This window comes from Bos grunniens, chromosome 24, assembly GCF_055505025.1.
Source record: "Bos grunniens cultivar Pamir isolate PY7600 chromosome 24, Bosgru_T2T1.0, whole genome shotgun sequence".
In the NCBI taxonomy this organism is placed as follows: Eukaryota; Metazoa; Chordata; class Mammalia; order Artiodactyla; family Bovidae; genus Bos; species Bos grunniens.
Genome location: NC_141188.1, coordinates 36,768,140 through 36,780,405, shown reverse-complemented (window position 1 = coordinate 36,780,405; position 12,266 = coordinate 36,768,140). Strand labels below are relative to the sequence as shown.

At 39.2% G+C, this 12,266-nt stretch overlaps 2 protein-coding genes across 9 annotated transcripts in view; one reads left to right on the top strand and one right to left on the bottom strand.

The window, feature by feature from the left end:
* Positions 1–4,687, top strand: part of THOC1 (THO complex subunit 1) — a 36,995-nt gene extending 32,308 nt beyond the window's left edge. For all 7 annotated transcript variants that reach the window (XR_015153876.1, XR_015153875.1, XM_086373036.1 and 4 more), the window contains 5 exons: positions 41–106; positions 1,773–1,856; positions 2,877–3,024; positions 3,749–3,824; positions 4,282–4,687. Coding sequence is in view for 5 of the 7 variants with exons in the window: in XM_086373036.1 (XP_086229162.1) it covers positions 41–106; positions 1,773–1,856; positions 2,877–3,024; positions 3,749–3,824; positions 4,282–4,577 (670 nt within the window). In the remaining 2 variants the exon portion in view is untranslated. The remainder of the gene's footprint in view (positions 1–40; positions 107–1,772; positions 1,857–2,876; positions 3,025–3,748; positions 3,825–4,281) is intronic.
* Positions 4,574–12,266, bottom strand: part of USP14 (ubiquitin specific peptidase 14) — a 41,963-nt gene continuing 34,270 nt past the window's right edge. For both annotated transcript variants that reach the window (XM_086373041.1, XM_086373040.1), the window contains exons 14-16: positions 8,894–8,954; positions 8,427–8,534; positions 4,574–7,540 (exon numbers count right to left, since the gene is read on the bottom strand). In XM_086373041.1, the coding sequence (XP_086229167.1) occupies positions 7,389–7,540; positions 8,427–8,534; positions 8,894–8,954 (321 nt within the window). In that variant the 3' untranslated portion in view covers positions 4,574–7,388. The remainder of the gene's footprint in view (positions 7,541–8,426; positions 8,535–8,893; positions 8,955–12,266) is intronic.

The following is a 12,266-nucleotide window of genomic DNA, read 5'->3' as shown; positions in this document are numbered from 1 at the left end:
GTGTCCATAAAGAACATATTTATTTTTGTGTGTTTTGTAGTGATGAGTTAACAAGGCTTTGGAATCTCTGTCCTGACAACATGGAAGCCTGTAAATCAGAGACAAGGCAAGTTTAAAATGTTTCATATGAAGTGTTGCTTTTCTCAGATGTTAACTAGCATAGAATTTTTTGTCAGCTATAAGCAGAGCTCAAAAGAAATTTTAAAATTTATTGTGGTTGACTTCGGCTTTGGCCACCTGATGCGAAGAAGTGACTCATTGGAAAAGACCCTGATGCTGAGAAAGACTGAAGGCGGGAGGAGAAGGGGACAACAGAGGATGAAATGGTTGGATGGCACGACTCAGCTCAGCAGAACATAGCTTTTCCTAGAATACCTAGAGGTGCTGATAAAATAACTGTAGAAATCACAAGAAAGAAGGATTCACAAAAGAAGGGAGAACGAAAAATCAGAGTAAGAACTGCAGCTCAGTTACTTACAGCTGGGAGCAGTGCAGGTTGAGTCCCACTTTGGGAACCAAAGAACGTGGGTTTTATAGCAAGAGGCCAGAAAGTAAGGCTTCAGGCCTGCAGGTTGGTCACTGAGTGCCCTTGGGTAAAGCTGAGGCCCTCAACACACTCTGTCAAAAAAGGGCAGTGCGGAAGGAAGAGGGACTCGCTCACTGGCACAGGAAGCAAGGAGCTTATCCACTCCCACCTGAGATGTGGGCAAAAAGAAAAAGGTATTCCCTGAGGAATTATAACCATCTCTGCTGTTATGTGGCCTCAGAGTTTAAACTTACACTACCAGCAGCAGTGTGAAGGAACAGCCTAAGCTAAGAGGGCGAACTGAAAACTCCCAGGCTGATGGCAGAAAGCTTTTTCTAGGGGGAGGGGGAAATCGCATCTTCTACCTAATCCACTCAGGGATTCTAAAGATAAGCTCACCATCCAAACCTAAAACGATTTACCATGACTAAGAATCAACAGGTAGAATACGCAACTGAAAGGAACATGACAGTCTCAGAAAGGACCAGGCAAATTTGAAAAAAACAAGTACATCTTCTAGCAACAAGAAATTATAGCCTTTTTGTACAACACAGAGAATATAGTTAATGTTTTGTAATAACTGTAAATGGAAAATCAAATCTTTATACAATTTTTAAAGGTTATGTCCTTTTTAAAAAAGAAAACACAGCCACTTGTCGTTTCAGCATGACAAGATTTAAGTCTCTTTGTGGAGAGACCCATCTTTTAATCAAATATGTCATCTGATCAAATTCTTGGGTCTTGCTTGCTTGCGTGTATCAAATTTTATTTCTAAACACAAATTCAGGAAAGATGCAATTAAAAGTCAGTCATGCCACCATGGTGACAATCTAAACTAAGCTCAGTTGTTGAACTGTGTTGTCTGATCATCATTTCACTTTGGTTCTGGTTTCAAAAAAAATTTATCCACGGATGTGGATGTGAAAACCTCCTGCTTGTGGGTCAAATTTAAGTGCTCTCAAACCCCGGGCTGCCCTCTGTGGCAGCAGCACTGCCGTGCGTGACAGTATACAGTGCTGTGTGTGTTCCCTTCCAGACTAGACTGTATATGATGGGGGAATCAGGGGGCACCACACTGCCCTCCACTGTCCCCTTTGAGAAGTTTAGTTTTGTGTCACTTCCTTAAAAATCTGAGTTCCTATCTAATTGTAATTAAATCAGTGTGGTTAATACTAGAATCTTTATTGCCTCCATTTTATGAGTATTAAGCACACACATGATCTTCACTAGTTATTTTAACACCCAGGGAATACATGCCAACTTTGGAGGAATTCTTCGAAGAAGCCATTGAACAGGCAGACCCTGAAAACATGGTTGAAAGTGAATACAAGTAAGTGATGTTTCTCATGAGCTGATTTCCTCCATCTTAAGCACTGCATATATATCAGAACACTAAGGGAGACCTTTGATACAAGTAGTACTTTTCTTAGGTGAGGTTATCTGCCAGCTTCATGTTACCCCATGTCCTGATTTCAACGACCATTCCCATTTTGACAAACAAGCAACTCAGAATGATGCTTTGTGTCAGGAGTGGAGAGATCCCCTTAGTACCCATCTATCACCTCTTTGCTCTGTTCCCCTTCAGTTCATGGTATGTCCCACAGCCACTGATAACGAGCTACTCTAAGACCTCACGGGGGCTTCCAGATCACTTGCAGAAAATCTTAAATGGAACAGATCTGTGCTCTGGACTCTCTGTGGCTCACCTATTTCTGGAACATGCTCTCTGGTCTCTGAGGTTTCTCTTGCCATACGTGTTACTGCCACAGGGGAGCATCTGGCAGATCCTGTTCTTGGTCTTGGTGTTCATGGTCTAGGCTATTGGCTGTGTCCTTTTCAGTTTTGGAGTCATTTTTTATCCACCAAGGTTGATATTGAGCAAATGAAAGTTCAAATGTTATATAAACTTTTTTAAAAAGCATGGTGAAATCTGTTGGGCTTATCAAACATTCTGAAACTCACAGTTGCAGGCAGCACTGCCAGTGAGGAGAGAAACTCTGAGCAGTGAGCCTCTGAGTAGCTTCTAAAGTGGTGAGGCAGATGGCTTCTGTCCTGCACACACAGCATCTAGCCAGTCCTGGACACCTACTAATTGACCTTTAAATGTCTGTAAACTTTTAAAATGTTTTTGCTGCATATGAACCTGCCCCTTCGGACTCTGCTGGTTTCTATTTGTAAGTGAACTGCATGCCGAGAGGTTCTTTAGGGCTCCGGTCAGAGTAAGAAGAATGGTGCCTTCAGCTACTGATCTGAGCGTAGTTTCATCTGGTGAACTAAGTACATTAACTAGAAAAGAATATAAAAATTATAACTAATTATGTAAATCCAAGATTGATGTCTCTTTTTATAGGGCTGTGAACAACTCAAATTATGGTTGGAGAGCCCTAAGACTGTTAGCACGGAGAAGCCCTCACTTCTTCCAGCCAACCAACCAGCAGTTTAAAAGTTTGCCAGAATACCTCGAAAACATGGTAATAAAGCTAGCCAAGGAATTACCAGTAAGTAGGAGTGATGAGTGTTTTATCCTTCAGTTGGTGTTATCTTCTTTTGTAAAACTGCTGTTGCTGTTTGAGCTAAGAGCTGAATTTCACTTTAATCATGTGGAAAAAATATGATCCACAGACCCCATTGTTTTAGAATGAGGAAATAATGCCCTTGAGTATACATTTATAGGAAGTATCAATACATAAATTGATGAAGTAACTTCACATGCTGTATAAAGTTGTTATACTTTGGTTATTCTTCCTGTTTACCAATGTATTCTATTTTATCACAGGCAGGGCCCATGGGGTGGGGGTGGGCAACTTGGTCTGTCTTCCTACTCTGTTCTCTTTTTAATACAATATGGTAATAACTATACTGTATGCAAACAACCAGTTACTTGAAGCATGTTGTTAAGCACATGGCTGGTCCCTGATCTGCCCTAGATTGTCGTTACCATGTATGTGCTGGGCACGTGCAAGTCATCGCAGCAGGCTTCCTAGTGGCTCCCTGCATCCCAGGCTGGGGTGAAGGGGGTCCTTCCAACCTCTGGTTGTCCCCGTCCTTCCCTCTCCAGGTTAACACTGTCCCACTGTGATCCTTACCTGACGTTCATGTTTAACATTCTTGGGGGGAAGTTCTGGGCCCCATAACTAGAATCTCTTATTTAAGATCAAAACTACCTGTACTTCTCTGATTTTAGAAGTTGGCACCCTAAGACATTCCTTTTACTCATTGTAGCCTCCTTCTGAAGAAATAAAAACAGGTGAGGATGAAGATGAGGAAGATAATGATGCTTTACTGAAGGAAAATGAAAGTAAGAATTGAATTTTCTTGGCTATTTTACAAAATTGGAAAAGATTGGGGTTCTTTGTTGAGAGGTACGTTATTTGATCTACTTCTCAACTTCTACTGTTTATCTCAGCTCTGTTTCTTATAGTGAGGAATCCAAAGCACTGCTTGACAACTTTTCCAATAGTGCATTTTATACAGTAATATAAAGTGTTGGGAAGGGGAGCACTTACATTTGAACGCACCTCATACCTCTTAATTTTGGGGGTTCAGATTGGGGGCCGCTGGTTTCAGGCAAAGCCTTCATGATTATAACACAGGGAACAGCTTTAGTTTTACAGAATTGAACCAGGGGAAATACAAAAAGGAACTGTTTTAAAATAAAGCTTCCTGAAGTCCCAGTGGCCCCGTGTCCCATTACGGGCTTTGACTCGTACGTGTCCTCGCACTCGGTTCGTAATTACCTTCCCTGTGTTTTCTAGGTCCTGATGTTCGGCGAGACAAACCTGTAACAGGGGACCAAATAGAGGTATTTGCCAACAAACTGGGTGAACAGTGGAAGGTCCTGGCTCCTTACTTGGAAATGAAAGACTCAGAAATTAGACAGATCGAGTGTGACAGCGAAGACATGAAGATGAGAGCCAAACAGCTGCTTGTGGCCTGGCAGGACCAGGAGGGAGTGCACGCAACGCCCGAGAACCTGATCAACGCGCTCAACAAGTCTGGGCTAAGTGACCTTGCAGAAAGTCTAACTAATGACAATGAGACAAACAGTTAGCTTTGTTCTTTTATTATTATTATTAAAACTGTGATAAGGTTTTGTTACCAAGCAGCATTTGATAAGAGGTCCACTGGTTTTGGTAAACAATAAACATTTTTATAACAGTTGTACAGTTGGCTGGTGCTCCACAAACAACAGAATGCATATTGGCTCTTGATGACTGACCTCAGGGTTTAGGGGGAGAAGTTGGGGAAATGGCCAGAATATTTTTGTTAATTATATATGTGTAAGTCAGTTAGCAATGTTTAGGGGCATGGTGTTTCCTGCATGCCACGAAGTTACAGAATTTAACTCACTGAGAATCCCACAATAATACTTTCTGAATCTGCATGACTGCTCTAGTCTCAGATATGCTTTAAAGCAGAGGATCAGCAAACAGTGGTCCATCTGCCACCTCTTTCTATAAGTAAAGTGTTTATGGCACAGCCACACTGATCCTTAAGTCCTCCCTACCTATGGGCTCCTTTCATGCTACAAAGGTACATGGTTGCAACAAAGACTTATGGCCTACAAAGCTTAAAACATATCAAAATATCTGGCCCACTACAGAAAAATGTGCCAACCCCCAACCTTAAAAGAAAAGGGGTGAAGTATAAAACCTAATTCTCTTAGCCTTACAGAACTTACGTCTCAAGTCACTTAAAACAGGGCTACGTACCTCAGGGATTGCTGTGAAGTTCCAGTGAGATGTGTGTGAAAGCACCCTACGCACAGCACAGCACTGGGGAGCGACGGCTGGACCGGATCGCACTTCTCCCCTTCCCACATAAGCTTACCCTTCAGGCCCTGTGATTGGGTCGTCGCTGTTTTAAATGCTGAGGGCGGTCTGGGCGCCTGTCACGCTGTAAGTGTTCCTGCTGGGCCTTCCCTTGCTGGCCAGTCCAGCAGTGCTCCAGCACAGCTCTGGTATCAAAAGGGCCTCAGGGCGGGGCGGGGCACAGCCCGTAAGGCACGCTCAGGAATCACAACAATCATAAGGTTTTTTTCCTTATTCTCCTTTTCAAAGATCTTATACGTGAGGCAAAATAGTCTTTAACAGTTTAAAAGACACTAATAAAAGTCCAATTTCTTACATTTCAAGAAATCTTTGGAATAATGCTTTTTTGGATCAAATAAAATGAAGTCAAGTTTTTCATAATGACAGTTAAGAGATTACAATTTAAAATGCTAATCCCACAAAGGCTCCTATAACTTTGTTCTAATCCAACCCGACCTAGTAGCTACAGCATCCTCCAAATCATAAAATCCGGATCCTAATTGCTAAATTTTTGTCCTCAGAGTTGTTCAGAACAAAATAAGACAGTGAATAAAAAAGTTCACACTTCACAAGCATCATACCAATAGATAAAAGAACCACTACAGTTCGCACGATCTCGTCCTCCCTTTCCTGTTCTGCACTCTCTCCAAGGCAAAAGGAGGACTGACTGCCAGTATTAAAGCTTAGCTGAAGAAGCTATTTACAGGTAAGTTTCCCTGAAATGCTTATTCTTAGATTATATTACATTGTTCAAACTTGAGAGGAAAATGGCCATTTTTTTGTCACTGCTGTGCTCTGTAGAGCCTTTTAAAACAGCATAAGCAAAGATAGAGATTTCATGATAATCCCTACAACTTTATTATAAATATCTAACTCAGAAAATAAGACAGCTGATATCCTATTCTTTCACTCACAATAAAACAAAAATGATTTTGAGGGTATTAAAATCTACCATATACTGCAGTATCTCATACTCTTGATATTTCTCCTAAAAATCACTGGTATTAAATTTTGAGATAGACATGAAGTTGGGAGTTGACAGAGTAGAACCAAACACCCAACTGAGCCAAAGAACAGATCTGATAAACATGGTTGCATTCATTATCCAATCACAACTTTGTGTTTCTTTTTAAACAGTATTAGGCTAGCAGGTGAAGAAGATACTATTTTCAGATAGATGCTTGAGAGCATAATTAACCATCTGCAGAAACTATAATAGTATTAAACATATCTGAACTTCAGCCAAGCTCCAACGGACAAAAGACTTGAGGTCAAAAGCTGTTAGTCCCTCTTTTTTCTTTTTTTATTAAATATCCTCATTTTCTAAAAATAAGCAACTGGAGCTTGTCAACATTTTAAGGTTCATTACTACAAAACCATAGCAAAGTTCAATGTACAAACCATAGTACATCAGAGACACAGTAACAAATGTATAATCAAATGTACTATTATTTGATCACAATTTATTTTAAAGTCATGAAAAGCCAGCAACAGTCAGGCTGGACAAATACTTGATTGTACCCATGTTTGCATGGGGGTGGGGACGCAGCACTGAGTTACACAATGAGATCAAACTTACTTCCTTCCACCTTCCTGGCAACATTTGTGTTAGATAAGGCAAAGGATGGGCAGCTATTGGATCACTGGTGGTTGAACCATGCAAGAACAACAAATAATAGAGTAATAGGTGTGCAATAAACATCTGATTGCTGAATCTTGGGCTGAAAAAGACAGAAAAATTATCACAGAAGGTAATAATGGTTGAAAGGCATTTCAACTCATAATTTTTAAAAATTAATCCAAGCAATAAGCTTTTTAAAAAGTTCTTCCTGCCACCTTTACACAGGGCAGCACAGTCCAAAGGCAATTTTCTCTTTTCTGTAATTTCTTAGGTTGATAACACAGAGTGGTCTGCTTCTGCCCTCTCTTGTTCCACATGAGGGGAAACACATAAAACCACCTAAACTAATCTTCCTCCAAAGCTCTGGGTTATAGAAATGATCAACAAATAACATTTATTTCACACCTAAGCATACAGAGCTAAATGAAGATTACTGTTCACTTTCCTCTTCCATCATTTCCACTCTGCGAGGCCCGTAGAGGAGAACATAAGCTATGTGCCAGTCTCCACCACCGGAAAGTCGTAAGATATCCTCTGGTGTTACAATGCTGACCTTATCGTCATCAAACTTGATCCATTCATCTAAAGTGTGAGACAGAAACACAAAATTTATCTCATAGACGATTTTTTCAGAGTTCCACTGCAAAAAAGGTACTGAGGAGTTTTAGGCACAGTAGTATTCCATCTGCCATACCAACAGTTCTCAAAGTGCGGTCCAGGGACTACACACATTCAAGATCTTTTCAGGGTTTCCATGAAGATTACAATTATTTTCATAACATTTCTAAAGCATCTGCCTCCCCACCCCCACCATTCTCTGAAGAGTACTTTGGAACTCTCCAGAGGTTACACAGTGCGTGATAAAGCTGCAGCAGACAGAATGCAGAAGCAGGAGAATCCAGCTGCCTCCTGTTCAGCCTAACAAACTCACAAAAATGTAAATCAACGCCATTAAATATTTTTCTGTTTTGGAAAAGATTGTTATTTTTAAAATGTTACTTGGACTTCCCTGGTGGTCCAGTGGTTACGAATCTGCCTGCCAATGCAGGGAGCATGGGTTTGATCCCTAGTTAGGGGAGATTCCACGTGCTGGGGGGCAACTATGCCCATGTGCTCTACAGCCTGTCTGAAGCCACCAAACAAGAAGCCTGCCTGAACATCAACAAAGACCCAGCGGGGTGAAACATAATATATTTTTTAAACAACTAATCTGTAAAAAAATTATGTTAATATGTAATGATTTCATTAATGTCAGTCTAAAATGAATTTCTCAGTTTTCTATTTTAGTAAATATATTAAAGATACAATTCTCATAAAGAAAAGTTCTTTGGAATCCTCAATAATTAAAGAATGTAAAAGAGGTTCTGAGATCAAAAAGTTTTCAGAATAAATGTGCTAAAAAATTTAAACTTGTCAAAACAGTATGCAACAATTTGGGGAAAAAAAACAAACAAACCAGAATCTTTACCTTGTTTCCTTTTCACCCATGATACATAATGGCCTGAAGAGCTAGACCTTCCCTGATGCGTTAGCACTGCTTGTAAATCATAGTATCCGCAATTATTGGAGCCAATGTCTAAAGAAAGACATAAATCCACTAATATTAGATATGAACAGATATGTGCTTTCTCAAGTTACGTGACAAGGAAGAACAACTTAAGTTTAGCCTACAGAATACTACCTTATTATTAAAATCCAGTTAAGAGACTATGGTGCACTTAAAGCTTCATGAAAGATAAGTATGCTATCATTTACAGAACATATATTCACTGAAAAGTGATTTTTTTACTATCTCATATTAAGGTAAATTATACTTTAAGAAACACAACTATTTTTAAGCTTGGTATTGGAAACAGATTATGTGGCAAGACAGTAAATTTTTTTTAAAAAAGCCTACACAGAGTAAAACTCAGTTGAAATGAAGATTTCACTCACCATCAGCAAAAGAAAAGGGCTCATACTTAACTTCTTTTTGGGGACTACTGTCTTTGTCACCCTAAGGGAAAAAAATTTTTTTTAATTTGCATGGTACTGGAATTAAAATTTATATTCTCTTAAAGTATATATCTCCACAAACATTTATTATCTATAATAAAAATCACCAAGGCAAAACAAAGGAAAAATATGATCTCCCTTACACAGTGCTAAAATGATTTAACTATAATTAACAATATTTTGGCCACCTGATCTGAAGAGCTGACCCATTAGAAAAGACACTGATGCTGGGAAAGATTGAAGGCAGAAGGAGAAGGGGATGACAGAGGGCGAGACAGCTGGAGAGCCTCACGAACTCAATGGATGGGTTTGAGCAAGCTCTGGGAGATGGTGCAGGACAGGGAAGCCTGGCACGCTGCGGTCCACGGGGTCACAAAGAGTCGGACACGACAGCAACAACAGTTAACATAAAACTGTAAATCCCGAAGTCCTACTTTTGAACATTATACAATCTCATAGGTATAGCAGCAGATCCTGATTACAGGACCAACTACAAACCACTAAACCAAGGGCACATCAGTGAAGAGAGTCCAGACAAACACCGTCTAGGGTAGAAAGAAAGAAAGTCAATTCTGCCGCTTTGCCCACACTATCAAACCATGTAGATGAGGAGAAAGAGCTGCCTCACAAAAACAGAAGTAGAATTACAGCAACTTATATTAAATCTACTAAGCCATGGCCACCTGCCACTTCAGTCCAAATGAACTATTTAATTCAGCAATTAAAAAGATTCATAACTTTAGACAAGAATCTTTGGTGGGAACTCCCTTGCCTCAATCCATTCCAGCATGTAATACAAACAACTTATTTAGGCATATGGACACAAAGTTCTTTAAAATCTATGATAATGCAGACAGTGCCAGCTAAAGTGACAAGAAGCCAAAGAATCTTACAACAAAAAGGCAGTTAGGTCAACCACGCCTTTATATAGTTAGTAAACTCCTAGAGCAACTACAAAAAAAGCTACACAAGGAACTACATTAGAAAAACATGATATGTAAACCAAATTAGAATTCTAAAAAATGTTCACGTAACTGACAGTACGGAAAAAAGAGAAACAAAAAACAGAACAGAAGGCAAAATATAGGAAACCACCTTCAAATATAATAAGGGCAAATTTAAAGTAAAAGAATGGAAAAAGATGTATCATGCAAATACTAACAGAAAGAAATGGAAAAATTAACGGCAAACAAAGTAGACTTGAAAACAAAGAGAATTACCAAGAACAGAGAGGGACACACTACATAATAAAAGAACCATTCCACCAAGACAGCCACCCTAACTAAGCGTGTACACACCAAATACAGTTAGAAAACTGTGAAAAGCCAAAGAAAAAAAGCCAAAAGAAAAAAAGTGAAAAGCCAAAGCTAACAGAACCGAACGGTGACACATACAAACCCACAACTTTACTTGAAGACTTCACCGCTCCTCAACAACTGACGAACAACTAGACAGAAGACAGCGAGGGTACAGGAAATCCAGCACCACCAGCAACCAACTGGACCTAATCAACACCACAAAATACTTCCCTCAACAACAGTGAAGTATATGTTCTTTTCAAGTGCCCAGGGAATAGATATGAAGACAGATCACATCCTGAGCCACAAAGCAAACCCCAACAACTTAAAGGAATTTAAATCACCCACATGTGTTTTCTCACAATGGACTCAAACCAGAATCGGTAAAAAGTAACAGGAAATTTTCCAAACACATGTAAACTGAACAAGACACTTCTGAATGACCCAAGGTCAAAGGGAAGTCTCAAGGGAAATTTATTAAAAATACAAGGAACATAATGAAAATAGAAATGCAGTACAACAATTTGTAGGACACAATCTGAAAGCACTGCCAGGAGGGAAATTTACACCACTAATATTTGAAAACAGGAAGTCTGAAATAAAAATCCAAGTTCCCACAACTTAAGGACCTAGAAAAGAGAAGGAAAATAAACCCAAAGCAAGAAGAAGAAAGGAAATAATGAAAGTGGAAATCAATCAAATTAGATGCAGAAAAACAGGAAAAAAAAAAAAAACCAACATGCTAATTCTTTGAAAAGAGCAAAAAAAACAATCCTCTAGGAAGACTGACAAAAGGAAAAAAAGACACAAATTACCAATATCAGGAATGTAACAGGGTACCACTTACACCCTGCAAACACCTGAATAACAGGAACAGCTCTACACATGTAAAACTGACTAGATGAAATGGACAATTCCACAAACCAAATGTGATATAAATTATTTGTATAGCCCGTAACTAAAGTTGAATTTTTAATTTAAAAACTCCTGAAAAAGAACTCTCCAGGCTAAGATTATCAGTCCAAGACAATTCTACCAAACGTTTAAGAGACAACATCAATTCTATACAATCTCTCAAAAAAATAAGAGGAAAAAAAAATGAATAAACTGTTTCAACAAAGTAGATAAAGACCAATATACAAAAATCAATTATAATGAATGCAAAAATGAAATTAGAAAATGTCATTTACAAAAACATCAAAAATAATAAAATAGCTACAAATAAATTTAAAGTACAAGAAATGTACACTGAAAATTATTAAACTGTTGAAAAACTTAATGACTTACATAAATCAAAAGACATAGTAAATTCATGGATTTTAAAGCTTAATACTATTAAAATGGAAATACTCCCCAAATCGATCTACAGATTCAATGCAATCTCTATCAAAATTCCAGCTGTTTTTGAAGAAATGGACAAGCTCATCCTAAAATAGGTATGGAAATAAAAGGGACTCAAAAATGTCAAAACAATGTCGAAGAACAAAGTTGGAAGTTTCGTACTTTGCTATAATCCTTACTACAAAACCACAGTAATCAAGACTGTAGTACTGGGCTTCCCTGGTGGCTCAGTGGTAAAGAATTCGCCTGGCAGCACAGGGCACATGGGTTCAATCTCTGATCTGGGAAGATCCCACATGACGCTAAGCAACTAAGTCCATTCAATGTAACTACGGAGCCCTTGAACTGCAACTCTGAGCCCACGTGCTCTGCAACGAAAGAAGCCACTGCAGCGAGAAGCCTGGACACCACAACGGGAGAGCAGCTCCCACTCGCCACAACTAAAGAAAAGTCCAGGGAGCAACAAAGAGCACAGTCAAAGCTAAATAAAATCACTTAAAAAAAAAAAAAAAGACTGCAGTATCGGCCTAAGGACAGACATACCAACAGAAAAAAACTGAGGGTCCAGAAATACACTCACATCTATAGTCAACTGGTTCACTACAAGGGTGCAAAGACCTTTCAATGGGAAGAGAATAGTCTTTTCAACAAGTAGTGCTGGGACAACTGAATGT